Here is a 25,403-nt window from a genome sequence, read left to right on the forward strand (position 1 = left end):
GTCCAAATATATTTTAAATGTTATTATAGTACCTGCCTTAACTACCTCCTCTGGCATCCTCTGGATGGTGCCGGCTGTTCTTGGTAACATTAAATAAAAGCAGAAAATATTGGAAATATTCAACATGTCACGTCGCATCTATGAAAAAAGAAACTGAATTGGTATTTCATGTCAAAGACCCTTCAATAAAACTAGAAATGCGAGAAACAAAAGTTGTAGCGAGGATCAGGGAGGAATAGATAAGATATAGGATAAAGTAAATATTTCTGAAGTGAAATGTGATTGATTTTTTTGGAGTATTTGCAAGACTGGTCTAGTTAAATATATTTTATTCCCTCCACAGTTCATCTGAAGCGGCACTTTATGTTTAGAAATCACCTCTGCCTTGTCTTTGAGATGCTATCCTACAACCTCTATGACTTGCTTCGAAACACCAATTTCCGTGGTGTTTCTTTGAACCTTACACGGAAATTTGCACAGCAGATGTGCACTGCTCTGCTCTTTCTTGCTACACCAGAGCTCAGCATTATCCATTGCGATCTTAAACCTGAAAACATCTTATTGTGCAATCCCAAAAGGAGCGCTATCAAAATAGTTGACTTTGGCAGCTCTTGTCAACTTGGACAGAGGGTATGTAACATTATGTTATAGCTTTTATACAGATTTTGCTGTTCAATGAGTTTTGGATATGGGGCAAACTTTTTTTATGTATTTGGCCATTGCATGGTTTGAAAAGTAAATTTTTACTTCATAGTAAATTGGTTTGTTTGGAGTTGCGCATGGGTTTTGAAGAGGGAAAGGCACAATGCCAGATGGGAGAGAGCTGATTTGATTGCTTGGACAATGAAAGTGGAGAATTGACAGAGCTTGTGTTAAGTGAGCCAAATGAAATGGGCAAAACTGCGAAGTGGTTGGGAGGGCACAGCTGGAGTGCAGTTGAAGCAGCCAAGTCTTTAAGAAAGTTGGGTGAATCAGTTTCTTGGATAGAACTTTTACTTTTAACTTTTAGAATTACAGCACGGAAACAGGTCCTTCGGCCCACCGAGTCTGCGCCAACCGGCGATCACCCTGTTTAGAAGCTGCCATAGAATGCTGTTCTGATTCTTACCTGCTTAAAATTATGCTAGAAATGCAAACTTGGATTCTAAATTTTTATCTATTGAAAATGGAAAAGAATTGAAGTATTTGTATTTTTGTATTTATATGAAAAAAAAATCCAATATCTGGGTAATTTCTCACAACTTGCCATTGTGCCACACTAAATTTGATTATAACTTTGACAAAATCAAAGCATTTTTTCTGTCAGTGTTCCTCAATTTACTGAGTGTATGAAAAATTATTCTTGTGGCTCAATAAAACAAATAGAATATTAGTAGCTTTGAGGTTGCAATGTAAATATTAAACAGACACTGCAATTTTGATGCAATATTCTAAATGGAACACAAAAATGACATTATTAGTTTCCAGTAATTTCTTGTATTAACTCTTCTGTTGTTCTTTTGTAGATATACCAGTACATTCAGAGTCGTTTCTATCGGTCACCAGAGGTGCTGCTGGGAATGCCCTATGATCTAGCTATTGACATGTGGTCATTAGGTTGCATTTTGGTAGAGATGCACACTGGAGAGCCACTCTTCAGTGGTGCTAATGAGGTAGGAAAATATTTTAAAAATAAGACTATCAAGTAATTGGAACACCCTCAACATTTGTCATTGACTGATGCCTCATTTAGTTTAGTTTAGAGATACAGTGTGGAAACAGGCCTCTTGGCCCACTGAGTCCATACTGACCCATGATCAGCCATACACCAGTTCTATCCTGCACACTAGGGACAATTTACAGAGACCAATTAACCTACAAACCTGCACGTCTTCGGAACGAGGGATGAAATTGGAGCACTCGGAGAAAATACATGCAGTCACAGGGGCAGTTCAAACTGCACAGACAGCACCTACAGTCAGGATTGAAGCCGAGTCTCTGGTGCCGTGAGGCAGCAATTCAGCCACTGTGTCATGCAGTATTATTTGATTAAGAAAAAAACATGCTTTATCAAATACTTACAATCTATGTAATGTATTAGATTTTTCTTGCAAATGTTGTTCCATGGAACTGTAGAGGAGCTAATGTTCCTTAATGTTAACAATATATCTGAAAAGGGATAAAAAATATGTCTACTGAGTAGGCAAACATCTGACAAATGATGTACAGAAACCCCTTACAATAACGGACCACACAGGGGAGATGGTGGGAGTTGATTATTACCGATTGTCTGCTATAACCAAATAAGTTGGGGGGGGTGAGTAAATGTGTTCAGTACCATTTCTAATAAATAGCCAACTAAAATAGACTACACAATAAAGAGTAAAGGACACAAAATACACAATACCTTGTGCCAACACGGTGGCATAGCGGTACAGTTGCTACTTTTCAGCTCCACAGACCTGAGTTCTACTCTGACCTTGGGTGTTTGGGTTTCCTCCTGTGGTTTGGAGACGTGCAGGTTTGTAGTTTGGGTGGGTTCTGTGGGTTGGTGGTGGAGCCGGCACCCGAGTTCGATCCTGGCTTCATGTACTTCCTGCGGTCGTGTGGGTTTCCTCCAGGTGCTCCAGCGCTCTGGTTCTATCCTATGCGCTGAGTTGTCCGGGGGAGGGGGGGGGGGGCACCCGGGGTTGGGCCTGGGCCTCTGGCACTGTGCAGCGGCAGTTCACGGAAGTCAATAGATAATAGACAACAGGTGCAGGAGTAGGTCATTCGGCCCTTCGAGCCAGCACCGCCATTTAATGTGATCACGGCTGATCATTCTCAATCAGTACCTCGTTCCTGCCTTCTCCCCATACCCCCCGACTCCGCTATCCTTAAGAGCTCTATCTAGCTCTCTCTTGAATGCATTCAGAGAATTGGCCTCCACCGCCTTCTGAGGCAGAGAATTCCACAGATTCACAACTCTGACTGAAAAAGTTTTTCCTCATCTCTGTTCTAAATGGCCTACCCCTTATTCTTAAACTGTGACCCCTTGTTCTGGACTCCCCCAACATTGGGAACATGTTTCCTGCCTCTAACGCGTCCAACCCATTAATAATCTTATACGTTTCGATAAGATCCCCTCTCATCCTTCTAAATTACAGTGTATACAAACCTAGTCGCTCCAGTCTTTCAACATATGACAGTCCCGCCATTCCGGGAATTAACCTAGTAAACCTACGCTGCACGCCCTCAATAGCAAGAATATCCGTCCTCAAATTTGGAGACCAAAACTGCACACAGTACTCCAGGTGCAGTCTCACTAGGGCCCTGTACAACTGCAGAAGGACCTCTTTGCTCCTATACTCAACTCCTCTTGTTATGAAGGCCAACATTCAATTGGCTTTCTTCACTGCCTGCTGTACTGCATGCTTCCTTTCAGTGACTGATGCACTAGGACACCCAGATCACGTTGTACGTCTCCTTTTCTTAACTGGACACCATTCAGATAATACTCTGCCTTCCTATTCTTACCACCAAAGTGGATAACCTCACACTTATCCACATTAAACTGCATCTGCCATGCATCCGCCCACTCACACAACCTGTCCAAGTCACCCAGCAACCTCATAGCATCTTCCTCACAGTTCACACTACCACCCAGCTTTGTATCATTTGTAAATTTGCTAATGGTACTTTTAATCCCTTCATCCAAGTCATTAATGTATATTGTAAATAGCTGCGGTCCCAGCACCGAGCCTTGCGGTACCCCACTAGTTACCGCCTGCCATTCTGAAAGGGACCCATTTATCCCCACTCTTTGCTTTCTGTCTGTCAACCAATTTGTCTGTCTGTCTATCCACGTCGGTACCCTACCTCCAATACCATGTGCTCTAATTTTGCCCACTAATTTCCTATGTGGAACCTTGTCAAAGGCTTTCTGAAAGTCGAGGTACACCACATCCACCGGCTCTCCCCTGTCAATTTTCCTAGTTACATCCTCAAAGAATTCCAGAAGATTAATCAAGCATGATTTCCCCTTCGTAAATCCATGCTGACTCGGAACGATCCCGTTACTACTATCCAAATGCTCTGCAATTTCGTCTTTTATAATTGACTCCAGCATCTTCCCCACCACTGATGTAAGACTAACTGGTCTAGAATTTCCCGTTTTCTCTCTCCCATCTTTTTTAAAAGGTGGGACAACATTAGCTACTCTCCAATCCACAGGAACTGATCCTGAATCTATAGAACATTGGAAAATGATCACCAATGCGTCCACAATTTCTAGCCTCCTTAAGTACCCTGGGATGCAGACCATCAGGCCCTGTGGATTTATCAGCCTTCAGTCCCATCAGTCTACCCAACACCATTTCCTAATGTGGATTTCCTTCAGTTCCTCTGTCACCATAGGATCTCTGGCCACTAGAACATCTGGGAGATTGCGTGTATCAGTTGGGTTGTCGGTCTACACATCTTTTCGGAGGGGGGTTGGGGGTAACAGTGTAACCCACACTGTTACAGTGTCTTTGCCGTTGCAATGTGGGAGGAAAGGCCGAACCACTGCGGTAGTTCTATCCTACATACTTTGAATTGTCCCTGATGTATAGGATAGTAGTGGTGTATAGGTGATTGCTGGTCAGCGCTGACTCATTGTTTCCACGCTATATCTCTAAACTAAGCTAAAATGGTTCAAAAACACCATTTGCTCGATCCACCTAGTGGTCCTTCCTTGAACCAATGTAATCAGTCTACAATAGATTCCATCATTATAATTGAAATCTATAATAGAGGTCTGTTAAAACGAGGGTTTACTGCATTTTATATCATTTTGGCAAAAAAGATGTTATCTGAATCTAAATAAAGACAAGGCTCCACAGGTTAATTTAGTACTAACACCAATGTTCTGCAAATGTGTATACAAAATATTATGCACTTTTTTACTAAAGTTCATAACTATAATTGTATTTTACTCCCTCAAGTGACGATGCATTGCCCTAACTAAATCCACAAAATATAAAGTATTACCTTTTGTTAGAAAATTGCTTAACTATGATTTTGACATTACCATTTCTGTTCTCATCCTCTCTATTTAGGTGGATCAAATGAATAAAATTGTAGAAGTTCTAGGAATCCCCCCATCTCACATTTTAGATCAGGCTCCCAAAGCACGGAAATTTTTTGAGAAGTTATCTGATGCCTCGTGGACAGTAAAGAAGACCAAAGATGGCAAGAGGGTGAATATCAAGAGTAACATTAAAAAAATTGGAAACACAGTAAGGACTTGAACTTATTTGAAATATAATTACTGGTTGTATGTGGCAACTTAGTTTTGGTGGTGTCTGTATGAAGCTTGCATCTTTCAGTTAGGTGTGTGCAGTAGCTTAATTATCAACTTCATGACCTCCATCAGTGGCACTCTTAGAACTGTTAAACATAAATTTAACATTAGTGGATTGGTATGAGTTTTATAATTTACAATATATAGACTAATTATATTTTCTAATTTTATTCTGATAGTAAACTTCAAGGTTTGTTCTTTCTTAACACATTGGTGGAGTATAGTCTTTAGTGCTACTTTGTTAATGACAAAGATAAATTTTATAGAAGTCTAACAGCATTTAACTCATGAAACCATGTGTTATAGAATGTAATCCTAAAAGGATGGTGTAATCATCATTGTTGACTGAAATGTACATGTCCATGCTGGAAGTTGAAAGATCTTTTGCATGTTTTGTGCTGCTTTTGCAATGTACCTATAGGAACTGTAGGGGTGATCCGAGCTTATTATATGAATGTGCTATTGAAGAATGTGATGTGGCTGCAGCATGGATTACACATTTAACCAATTCTAATTCAATTGTATTTTTACCTTTGTTCTTAGTATTAAAAAACCCCACTATAATTATGTCTTAAATGAGTACTCAAAGAAGATTGCAATTGGACAGAGTTTACATCACCATTCTGCTTTTCCAAGTAAATTAGGAGCAATTCTGTATCTGACCTTCCACGGACACATATTATTCCCCGTTGCTGGCAGCCTACTAAAACATTATATTGCATTAATTGCAACCAAAAAATACCCGTTTTCTCATCTCCATGATGGTAACAATGAACAGTTATTACTGGTATTTACCTTCTGCTGCTGTTTGAGAAAAAAAACCTATTCCCTAGCATTATTTTCATCTAGCTATGCAGAGAGAAATGTTTATCTTCCCAAACCTGAATCCCACAGCTAAAATCTCTTTCTGTTTAAAGTAATTTTACTCATTGTCAAAGACACAGTTGTGATTGGAGGTCTGTGACTAGTCTGTGGAGTATTGCTTATAGTTCTCATCACCCGCCAGAGGAAGGATAATGGAGGCTTTGGAGAAGGTACAGAAGAAGTTTACCAGAATGCTGCCTGGATTAGGGGGTTTTAGCTAAAATAACTGGTTGAGGGTGAGTCAATTGAGATCAGGTAATTGAAAACTGCCAAAATGGTAATAGGCATTGGATGTCGTGGATGTGAAGGGGCAGAAGAGTAGAGCCATGATGAGAAGCAAGTTTGTGGAACAAGAATAGGGAGAGGCACTTGTGGATCTTGGGGAGGTGATATAAGTGAGGTTGGTAGAAAACCGGCTGAAGTCTATGGAGGTAATATCTCCCAAGAAAACAAGACAAAGTGATTTTCTGAAAGACGATAACCTGCTTATTTTTCTGTTTCATTTCCCACGGATGCTGCATAAGCTGCTATGCGTTTCTAGCATTTCCTGTTCACATTTTGGATTTCCAGCATCTGCAGTGTTTTACCTCAATTCATAATTTTATATCCACATTCTCAATAGTTTGTCCATTTATTACTTTGGATACGATCTTGGCCCATGTTCTCGGCTTTTGCCAGTATCGCCTGCATTTGAAAATATAAACTTGGTCCAATGTAATGAGTGCGGGCTTTTCAAACAATTTTTGACATGGAATTAATCACAATGACTTACTATTTCTTACAGGAATATAAGCCGCCTGGAACCCGAAAACTTCACAGTATTCTTGGAGTAGAAACTGGTGGACCTGGTGGACGTCGAGCGGGGGAGTCGGGTCACACCGTAGCCGATTACCTGAAGTTTAAGGATCTGATCTTGAGGATGTTGGACTATGACCCTAAGACAAGGATTGCCCCTTATTATGCACTGCAGCACAGCTTTTTCAAAAAGACAGCAGATGAAGGGACAAACACAAGTAATAGTGTTTCAACAAGTCCAGCCATGGAACAGTCACAATCTACAGGCACCTCTTCTAGCACATCCTCAAGTTCAGGTACACGCCTACATGATGTATTATAAATTATAAATTCCTGCTCTGTTTCTCTCACAGCCCATTGTGCTAATTGCATCAAGGGTCAACTGTTATTGGGTCAATTTTTATTTACATAAAGTAAGGGCCATTAGATCTGGCAAATTAAATATTTCTTCCATTTGGGATTCCTTTGCATCTGATTCTCCTCTGAGGAGAATGGACGCAAAATGTAGATTGCTTCGTTTAGGAGAGTTCTATTACTGTACAACGTGACAATGCTATGACAATATTTTATAATTGGACAACGTGCATTATGCTCATTAGTGATCAAGTCCCGATCAAGTCTTTTGAGTAATTGAGTAATTCTGAAAATTTTAAATATGTTGCACAACTTATGCGATTAGATTCTGATTGAGGGAAATATTTACGTTTGTGTTGCATTTTATCCTGTTCAAATAAAATTAGAAGACTGCCAATTTCTGTTACGGTACAATTTTGTCGAGTTGTTTTACAGTTTATGTAGGATAACACAAACAAGCGCGCACAACATGAAGAGACGTGAAATGCAGGATTAAGTTCCAGACGCTTGAAACGTTGTATTTTGGGATGATGCCACAGTTATATGATTGCATGCGTATACATTTATTGCTATTTCTTCATTCCCACCTGACGGTAACAACTATCCCTCATTTAACAGATGGAAGTGAATGGTGAACTAGAGGTTTCAAAAGCATTCCCATTCACCAGATTTGCATTTGTTCAGGCAGTATTATGAATTATTTTTTATAATATCCTTTTCTCCAAAGGATAAAAATAAACACTTTACCATTTTGCAGTTTTTCATGATTCTCTGATTATTAAAGAGGCCATTGTTGTTTTTAAATTGGTCATGAGTACATTTCACTAGAATTATTTCACAGGAATTGTATGTAAACATATCTGAATGTATCTCTCTTCTAAAGTTTTAAAAAAAACACTATTCCTCAGTGTCGTCAATAAATTTGAAATTCCAGTATTTCATCTTTAATTCTCATCTATCACTAACATATTACATGCAGATGGTAAAATATCTTTGGAGGTAAATGCAACTTGATTGAGGGTGCGTTTCGATTGGAAACGTTCCTTTTGCTCGGGATCAAATATTTCCATTTTGAATTTGTTTTTCATTTTCTGGGCACCAAGTTTCATTTTAACTGGTAACCTATTCATGTCATGGGTATGGATCTTGCTGGCGAATGCATTTGGAACTGCTGCCACTTAGCTATTTAAATATTGGTGAGTTTGCGATTTGGGATGTACTGTCAAATATGAAGCTAGGACTTGCTTACAAATTGAAATGGTGAATCAGTTAATTTCTTCTGTTAGTGAAATCAGTAAAGATTGCAGGACTGGGTTGTGAAGCAATACAGAAGTTAGTATTTTAAATTGTCTTTGGTTTAATGATTTTCATTATTCCTGTGTTTAATTCATTAATTAACTTTTTAATTTTATTTTTAAAAACTTAAAATTCACAAATTGACGCAACAGCTCTCAAAACTGGGCTGTAGGTTGCTTGCTAGCAGAGATTTTCTGTGCGAATTAGGGACCCATGCCTCACCAGAGATTCTGTCGTCGTTCCCCCCCCCCCCCCCCCCAGACAGTACTGGGATGCTTTGGTTCAGCAAACTAGGCTCCGTACATCCAGATCAGATAATCATGCGTGTGATTGGGAACTAATTTTGTCAATTCTGACCAGGGTACAGTTCAGCAAGATCTGGTTCAGTAAACCTTTTACTTTACTGGACTACCGAACAATTTAACTTCCACTTCAACTTACTCTTTTCAGCATTTATATATTGTAAAAACTTGAACCTATGCTAAAGCAGTGACACATGTTACTATAGAGATAATTGACAAACTGGGGGCATCATTCTTGTGGTTAATGACATCATGTCACTACTTTTATTGCTGTTTTGTAACTCATTCTAAGGTGCATTTCCATGTGTTTAATCTGTAAGCACTTGATGTGCTAAAACAATGCTTCTTACTGTTGAGTATCTTGTTCAGTACTTCATACACAAGTTTTAAGTTGCAACCATATTAACATTATTTTAATGAGAGAGCAGCTTGTGTTTTGATTAATGTTACAGTGTATTTAAATGGTATAAATGCAATAATGTTCATTTGATGTGATACTATTTCAATGGCATGATATCTTCCATTTTGATCACTTTTCCTTGCATCTGCCTAAGCCCTTCCTACCATCACCACCCGCCCCAGATCACACACGACCACAAGACATATTTTGTATGATATGTTTTGTATGAAGCACCTACTAATGCCGATCTTTAACAGGTGGCTCTTCTGGGACAAGTAATAGTGGAAGGGCAAGGTCAGATCCAACGCATCAGCACCGGCATAGTGGTGGGCATTTCAGCGGAGCTGTCCAGGCCATGGACTGCGAGACACACAGCCCACAGGTGAGCTTTGTGCTTGAAAAAAAGACTCCTTCACATCCCTGTGGCTGCAGATCTGAGTCCAGTAAGATCTGACATTCAATTCTGTCAGCTGCACATGTGATTTGGTTTGGGTAGTTCTATCAGTTGCTTGATGAGAATTCTCCAGACAAGGAACATAATATATCTCAATTGAGAAATGGAACTGACATTTTTACAACCTCATGGTAAATGTACTTCCCATCATCTGGTTCATGGTGGCTTTAGTAAATACAGCCAGGCTTACTGAGCGAAAGAAGATTTTGTAGCGGCAAGCGTTAAAGTGAGATGGGTTACTGGGCAATGGAGTACTTTGGCGATATTGTCTGCAGCTTCCAGCTATTTTTGTTTTAGATTTTTTTTAAATTATGTTCAACATTTCAGACTTTCCATTCTTTCATGAATTCTTTCATGAATATTGAAATATTAGTTTGCCCACTCATACATAATTTACAATTTATTATCTTATAATCTAAACTATTCTCTGTTCTATCACTGCACAAATTAATGATTTTATTTTGTTTGCAGTAACTAGTCCATGTATGCATGTAGCTGATAAGGCCTACTTTATTTTTTCTTTAAAAGTTAATACTGTCAATGCATCTTGTGTTTTACAATTTACAGATATGTAGTTTTAGCACTGAAATGTCAATTTATCGGAGTCTCATTTACATTGGCATTCTGTTACATTGGTTTCATTGATTATTAACTTTAGATAATCAATTCTGGTTTTAAAATAAAATCTGTCCTTCTGTCTCAAAATTGGTTTAATTGTGATGTAATGAACTGTTTTTTTTCCACTGTGCATTCTCAAAATGTAGGTTCGACAGCAGTATCCTGTGGCATTGGGATGGACACCTGGTGATGCCACTACGCAAGTCACGGTTGAAGCTCATCCAGTTCAAGAGACAACGTTCCACATTGTCCCTCAACAACAGAGTGCATTACACCACCACCACTCTAACAGCTCTCATCACCACCTCCTCCACCATCATCACCATCACCATGGACAGACCATGAGTACCCGGAACAGGCCTCGAGCTTATAACTCCCCAACAAATGGCACTGCTGCCCAGGACTCAATGGAAGTGGGACATAGCCACCACTCCATGACGTCCTTGTCTTCCTCAAATTCCTCTTCGTCCACTTCCTCTTCATCTGTTTCTGGCTCTCAAGCTTATCACAACCGGCCTGTTGTTGCCAATACTTTGGACTTTGCTCAAAATGGCACTGTGGACGTTAATTTGGGTACATATGCCAATCCCCGTCAAGAGACGGGAGTGTCTGGCCCACAAGTGTACCAGTTCTCAGCAACAGCAGGTCCTGCCCATTACATGACAGAAGGGCATTTGTCAACGCGGCAAGGAATGGATAGGGAGGAGTCTCCAATGGTAGGTGTTTGTGTTCAGCAGAGTCCCGTCGCGAGCTCGTGACTACACTGAGATGGGGTTTGTTTTTGTGTGTCTTCAAGGTGGGGGTTTTAACAAAGTGCATTGAAAACAGTGCTGCTTTGGAACAAAGGAAACAGGATTGGTAGGTCAAGAACGCAGAGCTGATTATATTTTTTAATTGAAAAGGAATTTGCTAATGGACTGTGGAGTCAAAGTGCATAAGACTGGATTCATGCCCAGAAATCACCTTACACGTCATGTTATGGGTCACCCAGAGCTGTAGCTTCATCTTAAGCTACAATTCTCTTACACAGCATCCCGCTATCTGAGTTAGCACAACTTGGCATGGGTGAAGTAGCAGCATTAGTTTAAAAACCACCAGAGGAATAAAAGAAATGGAACTGCAGATTGTTTTTCGGAGCAATCAACACTCTTCTGTCTTTTCTGACCTACTTTGTGTCAGATTTTTAAAACAGAATCCCTGGAATATCCTAACATGGTCCTGTGATGTGCTGCAACAGAGGAGGGCTTGACAAATTGGAGCTTGCTGCCATCAGAGCAGCACATAAACTGAAAGGACACTGTAAATGGAATTTCAAAAGCACACCTGGCATGCTGAGTGATGGGAAGTAAAACATCCTTGTTCTGATCATACGGAAACTTTGAGTGGAGATTGCTTTGGGCCCTCATCGGTTAAATCATTCAAAGGCTTTAAGTAGCGATTGAACATTCATTTTGGTCCGATCATTAAGATGCAGTGAGTGGCAATCATCTGGTCATTCTTGGCCTAATGCTTACATTTTTCTGAGTGGCAGTTGGATATCCTGGGCCTTTCGGTTTTGGACGTGGACTGAAAAATCGTTTTAAGAGGCTGGGCATCATTTAACATGCCATTGTGCAGAGGTCATTGAACTTTCAGATAGTCCTTAATTTTTAAAAACCAAGCATGGGTAATTAATGAGGCCTTTGTTAGAGAAAACAATATGACCCTATTGCACCGTTCTCTCTTCTGGTAACGCTCCCCTGTGCCCCTTATCCCACCCTCTGTTCCAGCATCAGTTGCAGGAATTGAAGAGGTCGTATGTGCCACATAAATTACTTCCTCTGTTCAATGGCACAAAAATAACAATCTCAACTTTCTTTGAAAACCCTACTTTCTTTTCTGTCTCCTACCCCAACCTGAATTTTGTTTCTGGCCTTTCCTTCAGCACGTGATTTCCCCACTATTACTTTGCGCAAAAACAACTCCTGTTCATTATGAACATTTTTAAAATGCAGAATTTTATGTGACTGCTCTCGCCTCACGATTATGCTGTGAATTTTACAAGAATTTATTTTCCTTTTTGATAATTTATTGTACCAAAGCTGTTTTTATAGCACATAGATGTCTGTAACCAATAATGTAGCAGTTCTGCACTTTTGACAAGGTATATTTAGATCATTTTTCTTTTAAATGTTAATTATAATTATGGCTATACCTATTGCTTAACAAAACTGGAACTGATGTTAGCTTTATGCAGTCCTTTCATAGCCTAAATACGTTGTAGTTTCATTTTACCCCAAACGGGATTCCTTTGATGCCCGAAGAATAGTTTTTCATTTTATGCAAGTCCAGTCATTAGTTATTTGTTTGGCAGGCCTTGGGACCTCAAGTGTTCATTGCTGCAGAACAGTTAATTAGATGAGGTCTTGTGTGGGTAAGTAGGTGGGAAGGACCAACCATTCACATTGCAGTTTTGTGCTAATATCCCTACATTTTAATGGACCACTCCATATACTGCGCATGCTACATAAGAGACCCATCTGTAAAATGTCCGGATGGTACAATCTCACTTGAGCCAAAATAAGCCATTTTAAAATAATCTAAAAGGGCACCAACTTTGGGCAGCAATTGCAGTATGACATCTACAATTATATGATATCTGCAATCTCTTCATAAAACCTGAAGACAATATGCCATCAAAAAGCCTAGCCTAACTTGGACTTTTTTTAATGTACATATACAATATAAGGGCTGCAGCCATATTTAACTGACAGATCGGTTGATGGCCTCTGCAACCGGTCCTTGAAAACATATAATTTTCCTGTTGGTTTGTAATCTGAAGTGGATTTCTGTAATTAATGGATCAATGGCCATTCTTTGATCCAACTGGATCAGTGTTTGGAATGGGAAAAACACTCCAGGATGGAGAGTTATTGGCAGCCTCAATAATTTAAATCCATTTCACAGTGTATGTAATAGCTAGCCAATGCCCAGAGACTCTTGGTCTGAGCAATCCAGTCAAATATTCAGTGGCTTTGACTTTGGTGTCAATTGGCCGCTGGATGTAGATATTTCTTTACAGACTGGGCAATTCTACAAGATATGGTTTCACTCAAATCAACTGTTACGGTACAAACATTATAAAACAAGAATAGAATAAGCATCTATCTGATGTAGTGCAACTCTTATCCACTCACTGCTGTGAATGAAGATCTGTCTTTGAATATTGGGAAATGGATTCCAATGTGATGGGACATTGGATAATAGCTCTGTCGTGGGCTGAATTCATTTTTTAGAGGGATTCCTGATTGTTATTTTTTATTGCTGACCTGTTGAGGTGCATGATTCTCCATTGCCACGAGTCTGGAGATCAAAACCGTGTAAATTTGAACACCAAGGCTGCAGAAGTACAGCATACTGTGTTATGATGCAGTGTATTGGATCTTAAAGTTAGGATCTTAGATACTAAATAGCAATGATCAATACCGACTTACTCTTTACCTAAGCTAGGAGTATTTAATACTGTGTCATCAGCTGTCAAACTAATAAATGCCAAATACAAATAGCTAAGATGTGAGATCAGTTTCAAACTCAACTAGTCAGATTTGTATCCAAATCATAACGGTTAACATCTGTATTAAAACCTGTCATAATATGCACACTTTTTTTCTTGCGTGCGTGTCTCATGCCTTGTGTTTGCGTGTCTCATTTGTGTCTTGGCATTGCCTTGTTCTAGGCACTCTCATTTCAGAATGCGCTCTTGCTCACGTTTCTCCGTTTTCTCTCCTGTCTCGCCTAAATTAACAGTCCAGTTTTGTTTGCTTGACTACACAGTTTGGTTACAGGACTTCTGACTGTGCATTGTATACATAAACAGCATGGAAAAAGGTTAAGTACCTGTGTCCAGAGATTGTAAGACCTAGTCAAGACTTGCTGTGTATATTGTAATATGTTAAATGACAAAAGACAAGCCCTTTGTATTATAGTCATGCAGTCTTATGTATGATAAATTGAACAATTGGTCCTCATTCTTTTTTTCTTGTGTGTGTGATTATTTCTAGGTTTCAAAAACTGAGTTTTGCTTCTGAGATGCGCTGATTCAAGCATTATCCTATTCAAAAAAAAAAAGTACAGGAATATGCTGGAAATTCATTAGTCATTGGTATAATATTTTCGCTTAAGACCTGAAAGAATACTTAACACTACACTGATATGCAATTCCATTATTTTACTCAATTTTCTCCCAACCAGGTTAAATGCCATTTGGCGTCCTTGTTAGTTCTTGATACTGATTGTGGATTGAACTGTTGTCTCTTTCCTCCACCTACTGTTTGACCAAAGATGGCAGGCAAGGTTAAGAAACCTACAATTAGTTGTTTTTCTGGCACTCAATATAATGTCTGGTAAACCAAATGAATTCACTTTGGCCGTGGAGATATGGGGATAGAGCAAGTTGAAAAGGAATTTGATTTTCTCCTCTTTGTTGGTACATTGAAATTGATATAATACAATAGATGAACAAGTGATGGACCAAAGGAAATTACTGCAGATGCTGGAAATCCCTAGTAGTCAGCACCACCTGTACAGAGAAAATAAACTTAATGTTTCAGAGATTTAACCTTTACCAATGAAAGGCTGTGACTTGCTTAAAAGAGTACAGCACTTTATATTTTAGTTGCATTAAGCAAACTGTTTACAATATTTCCGAATAATCTTTTTAGTAAATTTTGTCAGTGGTCCACTTGTTCTAGGGCTGATGGTAATTTTGTAAAATTAATTTTTCCCAAGTCAAAACCAAATTACTGATTTCACATCAGTAAAAGGAAGAAGTGGAATCTGTCATATTTCACAAAATGGAAATAAGTATTATTAACGAAATGGCAGATTACCTTATTAAACTAACATAATACTACACCAGTGGCGGTTTTTACACTTATGTACAGTCTGTCAAATGATCACTGCCAAATTTTTCCTCAAGGAAAAATCCCTTTAGATTCTCGTGTTTAGTTCTACTTCTGCCCAGTAATTCATTCAAAACTTGTAAACGACGCTTAGGACTGGGTTTAAACTCTGGACCAGGACTGCTGATGTTAACGTTTGAGACCAGATTATTATATTTGTGTTTGGCCAGCGGGGGTAATGTGTATTAAGTTACAAATATATCAATGTATATTTTTAATAAAGTAATACCTGTTACGTAGTTGGCAGAAAAGAGTTAGCAGAAAAATTGAATTCAACAGAACATATCAGATTACCACCAAGTGAAAAATGCAGCAACTTCTGTCGGGCTCATCTTTAGCAATATTCCACTGAGAAGTTTTCGCTTTTCCTTTTAAAGAAGCTAGTTTTTTACGCAGATTTCATGCTGAAATGGCGATGGAACTTCGGTTTGCATTCCCAAACATGACGTGGCCTCGAGATCAAAACCTTGTTGGGATTTTTGCGGCTTTTTCTCAGATGCTACTCGATTATTATTAAAATGTTCAATATATACTTTTGCACGTGTGATTACTATAACTCAGCTGACTTAACTTTCTAGACACAAAATGCTGGAGTAACTCAGCGGGTCAGCTAGCATCTCTGGAGAGAAGGATTGTCTCCAGAGATGCCTAACCCCCTGAGTTACTTCAGCATTTAGTGTCTACCTTTGATTTAAACCAGCATCTGCAGTTCTTTCCTACACATGACAACTTTCTGCCAGAATCAAAGTAATCTGAAGATGAAGCTCACCACTGTGTGGTGACACAGCTGGTAGAGCTGATGCCTCACAGCGCCAGAGACTCAGGTTTGATCCTGACCTTGGGTGCTATCTGGGTGGAGTTTGCACATTCTCTGTGTGATTGCATGGGTTTCCTCCAGGTGCTCCGGTTTCCTCCCAAAGAATTGTGGGTTTGTAAGTTAATTGGCCTCTGTAAGTTGCCCCTCGTGTATATTGAGTAGATGTGAAAGAGGGATAACAGAACTAATATGAACAGGTAGAAACAAGGAACTGCAGATTCTGCTGGTTGACAAATAGAGACAGTCGGCACGGTTTTGCTCGTGGGAGATCGTGTCTCTCAAATTCAATTGAGCTTTTTGAAGATGTGTCCAAAACAGTTAAGGGCAGAGCTGGAGACATATAAGGATTTCAGCAAGGCATTTGACAAGATTCTGCAGGTAGGCTGCTCTGGAAGGTTATATCGCATGGGACCCAAGATAACTGACTGGAAAGAAAATTGGATTCATAGAAGGAAGCGGAGGGTGTTGGTGGAAGGTTGCTTTTCGGACTGGAGGCCTACGACTAGTGGTGTGCCTCTGGGTTCTGTGCTGGGGCCATTGATTAACAAGTTTTCAGATGATACCAATGTGGGTGGTATTGTTGATGGAGGTCAAAAAATGCAGCAGGATCTTGATCGGTTGGGCAGGTGGGCTGAGGAATGGTTGATGGAATTTAATACAAAGAAAGCATTTTGGGAAGTATTTAACAAGGGTGGGAGCTACACAGTGAATGGTAGGGCTCGGGGAGTGTTGTAGAGTAGAGAGCATGTACCCATTTACTTGAAAGTGGCACCACAGATACATAGGGTGATGAAAAGGGATTTTGGCACATTGGCCTTCATCAGCCAGTATTGTGTATGAAAGTTGGGAGGTCATGTTACTGTTGTATAAGACTTTGGTGAGGCCACATTCAGAGTATTGTGTTCAGTTTTGGTCACCATGTTCGAGTCAAGATGGAAAGGGTGCAGTGAAGATTTGCAAGGATGTTGCCAAGACGAGAGGTTGAGCAGGTTAGGATTTTATTCTTTGGAGTGCAGGATGGTGAAGGGTTATCTTAGAGATGTACAAAATTGTATGGGGAATAGATTGGGTAAATGCAGTGTGTTTTGCCTAAAGTTGGGGAATGGAGAGCCAGAGGACATGTGTTTAAGTGAGGAAAGAAAGATTTGGTAAAAACCTGAATGGTAACCTTTCTACACAAAGGGTGGTGGGTATATGAAGCTAGCTGCTGGAGGAGGTAATTGAGGCAGGTACAATCATACCATTTAAGCGACAATTGGATAGGACAGGTTTAGAGGGATAGGGGGCAAGCGCAGGCATGTGGGACTAGTGCAGATGTGTCATGTTGATCGGCATGGTCAAGTTGGGCTGAATGGTCTGTTTCCACGCTGTATGACTGAAAGAGCTGGAGTTACTCGGGATCAGCAGCATCTCTGGAGAAGATGGATAGTTGATGTTTCTGGTCAGGACTGAAGAAGGTTTCGCGTCTGACGAAGGCTCCCGACCTGAAACGTCACCTATCCATGTTCTCCAGAGATGCAATGAGAGATGAGTTACTCCAGCACTTTGTGTGAACGGGTGATCAATGGTAATACCTATTTTCATGCTACATTTCTAAACTAAACGCTCGTCTCCCAACAGCGAGAGAATAAGAATTGCCGAAAAGTAAATTATTCGTGTTATTCAATTTAGCACACCTTAATATCAGATAAAAAAGTAGAGACGAGGTAAAGTATATTGGCCCCTCCCCAGTGCTGTGGTTAAGCTTCCATTACAGTATTAAAAAATCCAGTAATTTGCCGTGGAGGCGGCTACTTAGTTTAGCAAAGGAAATGAGTCATCGGGGCGGAATGTTCCGTCTACCCCTTTTGTGAATGTGTTTTAGTGAATGACTAATGCAAAATCTTTGCGCGGGTTAGGGGAGATGACTGTCCGTGCGAGAAATCCATTGAGAAAGAAAAGGTCGGCTCCATTAATACAGAATAGAAACTATTTGCAGCATTTTCTGTTTTCATCAAGGACCCTCTTTTGAACACGTGTGTCTACATGGATATTTCGGCCGTGTTATCTGAACCCCGTTTCGACAATAAGCAGTAGAATCCCTTACTCCATTGCGTGGGAAGGAATTGCAGAGGCTGGTTTAAACCGAATATAGACACAAAAAGCTGGAGTAACTCAGCTGGTCAGGCGGCATCTCTTGAGAGAAGGAATAGGTCCCTTTTCTGCCTCATTGGAGAAGCTTGTATGTTTTTTGTAACCATTCCTTCAAGGTAAAGCCCAGCTTATTACATAAACGTATATGTTCGTTGCCACTGAAAGGAGATTGGATGGAGCACGAGTCTTCCTATCTGAATTGTATTAGTCTCCACCACGTTCCGCGGGCGTTTAAAAAAAAAAAAGGTTTAACAACTAATGGAAGTTTTCCCATTTTATCGTTCAGCCCCAGAAAAGTGTCGCCGCCGCACCTAACAGTGTTGATAGGAAGGACTCGTGTCTCTTGTGTTCCATAATGTTGCAAACTTTGAATTTGCATCGTGCGTTCAGGAGCGCGGTTGCCCCTGATTTTGGTTTGCACTCATCAGTATTAGGAGGCCAGCACATTTCCAAACGACACTGCCTCACTGCTCGCCTGCTGGGTAACTGCAGAATAGATAAAACTCAAGTGAAAGTGTTTAATTCTGAATCTATCAGAATCCTTGCTTATTTCTTATTTAGCTTACCAATCAGCAGTTCTTTAGATCATTAAATCCAAGCTAATCCAGAACGAGAGGATATTTTCATACTTTGGTATTTTACTTTCTTCAGACGATTACATTAGACATAATATTTTGAAGATGTTGCTTGTGGGAAGCAGGAATATGTGAATGTTTCCATTCGTGGGAGAGTCTAGGACCAGGGCTCCTAACCTCAGAATTAAAGGACGGTCCTTTTTAGGAAGGAGACGAGGAGGAATTTCTTTCTGTGAATCTGTGAAATTCATTGCCACAGAAGATTGTGGAGGCTAAGTCAATGGACATTTTTAAGGCAGCGATAGATAGATTCTTGATTGGTACATGTGTCAGGGGTTATGGGGAGAAGGCAGGAGAATGGGGTTAGGAGGGAAAGATAGATCAGCCATGGTTGTACGGTGGAGTAGATTTGATGCGCCAAATGGCCCAATTCTGCTCCGAAACAAGCCCCTTGAGCTTGCTCCACCATTCATTAAGATGATGGTTTGTCCAATATTGGTCTCGTCACCACTATCCAACTCTTTACCGATACACTTTGACATCTCTCTACGTAAAATATAAGTCAATTTCTGCATCCTCACCAACTCGGCCTGCGTGGCTCTGGGAGAGAGAATTCCAAAGGTTAATGCCACTCTGGAAATAAATTTCTCATTCCATCTGAAATGACTGATTACTTATTCTGAACCTGTTCCATAATTCTAGATACATCCACAAGGCGAAACGGTTCCTTAGAATGCAAATAAATCAGTAAGATGACTCCTCATTCTTCTAAACCAACATGCATAAGCACAACCTATACTATGTTTTCCTTTTGCATGTTGGAATCAACATTTCTGCACTGCCTCCAAAACTATCCTTTAAATGTGGAATCCAAAGTTATTGGTATTGCTTTATTATTGTTGCGTGTACAGAGCAACAGTGGTGGCACAGTGGGTCAGCTGTAGAGTTGCTGCCTTATTGTGCCAGAGGTGGGGTTCGATCCTGTCTATGGGTGCTATCTGTAAGGAGTTTGTACATTCTCCACGGGACCGCGTGGGGTTTCTCTGGGTGCTCTGGTTTCCACCCACATTCCGAAGACGTGCAGGTTAATTGGCTTCTGTAAATTGTCCCTAGTGTGTAGGATAGTGCTGGTGTATGGGGTGAATGCTGGTCGGTGCAGACTCAGTGGGCCGAGGGGCCTGTTTCCATGCTGTATCTGTAAAGTAAAGCTACAAGGAAAAGCTTTGTTTCTGTACAATCCAGTTAAATCGTACTATAATCAAGCTATGCACAAGTACAACAGGCAGTACAATGAGAAAATACCAGAGTGCAGAATAAATTGTCAGCGCATTATAGAGTTAGTTACAGAGAAAGTGCAGATGAAAAAAAAATGCAAGGCGTGCAATGAGGTAGGTTGAGAGATCGAATGTCACCCCAGATTATGGGAGGACCGTTTGTAGTTTTCCTGAATCGATTCGATATGATACGATACGATAGAACTTTATTTATCCCAGGAATCTGCACAGTTCTAAAGGTATGATCCCATCGGTGTCCTGCAAAATTGCATCAAAATATTCCTATTGTTAAACTTAACACCCTGTGCAATAAAGGCCAATGTTCCATTTACCGTCCTAATTACTTGGTGTGCATGCTTGCTAAACTTTTGTGTTTCTTGTATTGAGATATTTTGTCTTTTTTTTATTTAAGTAATTTGTATTTCGTTCATCCTTCCAAAATACCATATTCTACACTAGAATTCACACTACACTACACAACACAGTTTCCCATATTCTACACTAATCTGTAATCTGTGCTTTTTTTTCAATTTGATATAATCTTTAATGTTCATTGTTAACCCCTGTTGAATCTTTTAAGCTTATAAGATTGCAGTGGCACTGGCCCCAGTTTGTGATTACACCCATGTGCTGGCCCCAGTTCAGCTCATCTGAGATGTTAACACCAAGAAATTTGAAGCTGCTAACTCTCTCCAGTATTGATTCACCAATGACTTGTTTCAGACCGAGTTTCTCACCTCACAGTGAACTTGAAATTGTGGCATCTATGGTCGCTCTTCCCTGGGAGATCCTTTGACCTTGATCAATAATTCACCCTGTTTACCTGTTTATTACTTCTGATGAAGGGTCTTTGAAATGAAACACTGACTGGTTCTCTTTCCTAATCTGCCAATGTTTCTGTTTTTATTTCAGATTCTCAGTGTCTGCAGATTTTATTTTCATTTAATCCTGCCTCATTGCTCAATATCAGTCCCAAAATATTTTACTCTCTGATTGTTTCCACAACAAATTAGTTTAAGAAGCCATCTCGAATCCATTCTATAAACTCATCAAGGCTGTTCTTGGCAATGTTTGATTTTCCAATCTATATGATAATTAAAATCACCCATGAGTATTGCAGTACTTACAAGCCTCTATTATTGATTTGTTCTCCGTCCTACAATGTAACTCGTGTTAGAGGGACTTTAATGACCTCTTAACCTTGCTACATTGTTCTCCACCCAAATTGATTTTCACATTGAACTTCTGAGCTAGTATCAATTCTCATTGATGTAGAGATCTCATCCTTTGCTGACAGAACTACAAAAAAACAACTTTTCCTTTCTGCCAATCCTTCTGATATGTCAAATACACCTGGCACATTCAGTTCCAGGCCTTGTCATTTTGCAGTCCATGTCTTCTTTAAGGGCTACCAGATCAAAAGCATTTATTTCTGCAGATGACATTTCAGGTTGGTACCAGAACAAAGAAAGGTCCCAACCTGAAACATGTAGGTGGGATCTGCAGATGCTGGTTTACATCGAAGATAGTCACAAAATGAAACAGAAACATAGAAAATAGGTGCAATATTTCAGTCTGAAGAAGGATCTCGACCCGAAACATCACCCATTGCTTCTATCCAGAGATGCTGCCAGTCCCACTGAGTTACTCCAGCATTTTGTCTCTATCATCCCAACCTGAAACGTTGTCAGTAGAAATGAAGACTAAGCAAGATGACTTTGCCTGGGAACTGAAACTATAGGTCTATTTGACATATCAGAAGAATAGGTGCATTTCGCTCTGCAAAAGTTGCCCTACTCTTTCAAGCTGGAAATGGTGCAGAGAAGATTTACAAGGATGTTGCCAGGACTCAAGGGCCTGAGCTACAGGGAGAGGTTGAGCAGGCTAGGATTCTATTCCTTGGAGTGCAGGAGGATGAGGGGTGATCTTATAGAGGTGTACAAAATCATGAGAGGAATAGATCGGGTAAATGCACAGAGTCTCTTGTAGGGACTCTGGTAGGGACCAGAGTTGGGGAATCAAGAACCAGAGGACATAGGTCTAAGGTGAGGGGGAAAAGAGTTAATAGGAATCTGAGGGGTACCTTTTTTATACAAAGGGTGGTAGGTGTATGGAATGAGCTCCCGGAAGAGGTAGTTGAGTTAGGTACTATCGCAACGTTTAAGAAACATTCAGACGGGCACCTGGATAGGATAGATATAGAGGGATATGGGCCAAATGCAGGCAGGAGGGACTAGTGTAGATGGGACATGTTGACCGGTATGGGCAAGTTGGGCCAAAGGGTCTGTTTCCACGCTCTATGACTCTGACCCACTGAGCTTCTCCAGCAATTTATTTTTTGTTCAAGATTCCAGCATTTGCAATCCCTTGCGTTCCCATTTATTTCTATTTCTGCCAGCAGTAGAGCTGCTGCCTCACAGTGCCAAAGACCCGGGTTTGATCCTGACTATGGGTGCTGTCTGTGTGGAGTTTGCATGTTCTCCCTGCAACCATGTGGGTTTTCTCCTGGTGCTCTGGTTTTCTCGCACACTCCAAAGACGTGCAGGTTTGTAAGTTAATTGGCTTCTGTAAATTGACCCGAGTGTGCAGGATAGTGTGAATGGGTAATCGTTGGTCGGTGCGGACTAGGAGGATCGAAGGGTCTGTTGTCATGCTGTATCCCTAAACAACTCACCTGCTCTTTTAGAAATGCGATATGCATAAAGCTTTTAAAGATATTGAACAGATTTATTTGAGGAAACCCCTGCTTCTTTAACGCAGCTAATTCTCTCTCTGAATTACTCAAATTCCTGGAAGAGGGCGCTATAACTGTGCGGGAAAGATAACAGGGATATGGTCTCTTTTGGATTCTTTAAGTGACTCAGTGTCACTGCTTCAGCTTCTGCACTTTCCTTTCAACTCGTGCACATAATTGCTTAAACATCAGGGGGGCTTTGTCTTCCTTTGATGTACCAGCTGTGATGAATACTAAGCTAATGCCATACAGCTCGTTGGAAAAACATAATACCACAGCCAATAATACAGTCTGAAGAAGGGTCTTGACCTGAAACATCTTCCCCAGAGATGCTGCCTGACCTGTTGAGTTATTCCGCCACTTTGTGTCCTTTTGTGTATTATCTGCTTCTATAAAAATAATACCATGTTATCCCCAATTGCACTTTATTTTCCATGGACTAGGATTGACTAAGATCTTTTGCCTAACCTTTCTCTCTTCTCCCTGTACACTGTTGCAATGTTTTTCTTGGTGGTGGACATTCAGATTCACAACACTACCATGGCTGATTTCATTGAAACTTCCTGGGGAAAAACACAATGATACAGCTGGTCTTTTACTGTGTGTCTTTCGTTTTGTGTCCCCAATGGGAACAGTAAATGATCACATGTAACAAAAAGACTGCTTATTTGAAAAAAAAAGAAGATTTTCCGTTCGAACTCAGCGCCCATCGATCACACTAGTTCCATGTTGTCCCACTTTCGCATCCACACCCTACACACTAGACGCAAGTTACAGAGGCCCATTAACCTACAAGCCTGCATGTCTTAGGGATGTAGGACGAACCCCACATGGTTTATAAGTTCTAGGAGCCAAATTAGGCCATTTAGCCCATCAAATCCACTCTGCCATTCAACCATGGCTGATCTATCTTTTCCACCCTCAACCTCATTCTCCTGCCTTCGCCCCATAACTCCTGACACCTGTACTAATCAGGGGAATCTGTCAATCTCCGCCTTAGAAATATCCCTTGACTTGGCACAGGGAGAACGTGCAAATTCCACACAGACTGTAGCCGAGGTCAGGATTGAACCCGGGTCTCTGGCGATGAGAGGCAGCGGCTCTCCCAGCTGTTGGATTCGTGTCAGGTTCTGGCTAATTGTCTCTGTGTGAATCTGGTCAATTGTTCAAAGTTTGCTGATTAAATGTAAAATGGCCTTCTCTTACCTCACTGCCATTTCCCTTGAAGGGCGGCACATTGGTGCAACGGTAAATGTGTTGCCTTACCGCTCCAGAGACCTGGGTTCAATCCTGACGGCAACTGCTGTCTGTGTGGAGCTTGTGCGTTCTCCCCGTGACCTGTGTGGGTTTTCTTCGGGTGCTCCGGTTTCCTCCCACACTCCAAAGACGTGCAGGTTTGTAGGCTAATTGGCTTGGTAACATTGTAAATTGGCCCTCGCGTGTCAATAGTCAATAGTCAATAGTCGTGTAAGATAATGCTAGTGTTGGGGATGATCGCTGGAGGGCACGGAAGGTGGGCCGAAGGGCCTGTTTCTGTGCTGTATCTCTAAACGAAACCAAACTAAAGTGGTCGAAATGAAGTTGAGACACTTTTTATTATGCGGGCCTAATTCATTTTCAGTCGTGCTGGCAATTGGCAATGGCCTGGCAGAAGCTGTGTGGAACACATTGATGTTACGCCGCAGACTTCTTCACTTCCATCTCATTTCTGATCTTTGCGCAATGTGGTTCTAATTTCCCTGTGACTGAGCGATGAAGGTTATGAGTTGTCACCAAAAATTCCAGTTTCCACCAGCAGCAAAGGAAAGTATGTCCAGTTTAGTTTAGTTAAGGGATACAGCGTTGAAACATGCTCTTTGGTCCACCGAGTCCACTACGGCCGACGGACACCCATGCACTATCAGTATCCTGCACACCAGGGCCAATTTACAGAAGCTAATTAACCTACGTACCTGCACGTCTTTGGAGTGTGGGAGAAAACCCATGCGGTTACAGGGAGAATGTACAAACTCCAGTCAGGATCGACCCGGTGGTCTCTGGCGCTTTCAGGCAGCACCTCTACTGCTACGCCGTTGTGTCTCCATCTGAAGAAGCATCCCAATCCGAAATCTCACCTATCCACGTTCTCCAGAGATGCTGATTGACCCGTTGAGTTACTCCAGCATTTTAGAATCATAGAAACATAGAAAATAGGTGCAGGAGTAGTCCATTCGGCCCTTCGAGCCTGCACCGCCATTCAACATGATCATGGCTGATCATCCAGCTCAGTAACCTGTACCTGCCTTCTCTCCATACCCCTGATCCCTTTAGCCATAAGGGTCACATCTAACTCGCTCTTAAATATAGCCAATTAACTGGCCTCAACTACCTTCTGTGGCAGAGAATTCCACAGACTCACCACTCTGTGTGAAGAAATGTTTTCTCATCTCGGTCCCTAAAAGACTTCCCTCTTATCCTTAAGCTGTGACCCCTGGTTCTGGACTTCCCCAACATCGGGAACAATCTTCCCGCATCTAGCCTGTCCAACCCCTTAAGAATTTTATAT

At 40.8% G+C, this 25,403-nt stretch overlaps 1 protein-coding gene across 3 annotated transcripts in view; it reads left to right on the top strand.

The window, feature by feature from the left end:
- Nucleotides 1–15,825, top strand: part of dyrk1aa (dual-specificity tyrosine-(Y)-phosphorylation regulated kinase 1A, a) — an 84,869-nt gene extending 69,044 nt beyond the window's left edge. For 2 of the 3 annotated variants that reach the window (XM_078409655.1, XM_078409657.1), the window contains exons 7-12: nucleotides 344–630; nucleotides 1,506–1,652; nucleotides 5,058–5,237; nucleotides 6,951–7,257; nucleotides 9,571–9,695; nucleotides 10,532–15,825. In XM_078409655.1, coding sequence (XP_078265781.1) covers nucleotides 344–630; nucleotides 1,506–1,652; nucleotides 5,058–5,237; nucleotides 6,951–7,257; nucleotides 9,571–9,695; nucleotides 10,532–11,143 — 1,658 coding nt within the window. In that variant the 3' untranslated portion in view covers nucleotides 11,144–15,825. The remainder of the gene's footprint in view (nucleotides 1–343; nucleotides 631–1,505; nucleotides 1,653–5,057; nucleotides 5,238–6,950; nucleotides 7,258–9,570; nucleotides 9,696–10,531) is intronic. The other variant, XM_078409658.1, reaches the window with a different exon arrangement.
- The last annotated feature ends 9,578 nt before the right edge of the window (nucleotides 15,826–25,403 follow it).

This window comes from Rhinoraja longicauda, chromosome 12 (genome assembly GCF_053455715.1).
Source record: "Rhinoraja longicauda isolate Sanriku21f chromosome 12, sRhiLon1.1, whole genome shotgun sequence".
Classification (NCBI taxonomy): domain Eukaryota; kingdom Metazoa; phylum Chordata; class Chondrichthyes; order Rajiformes; family Arhynchobatidae; genus Rhinoraja; species Rhinoraja longicauda.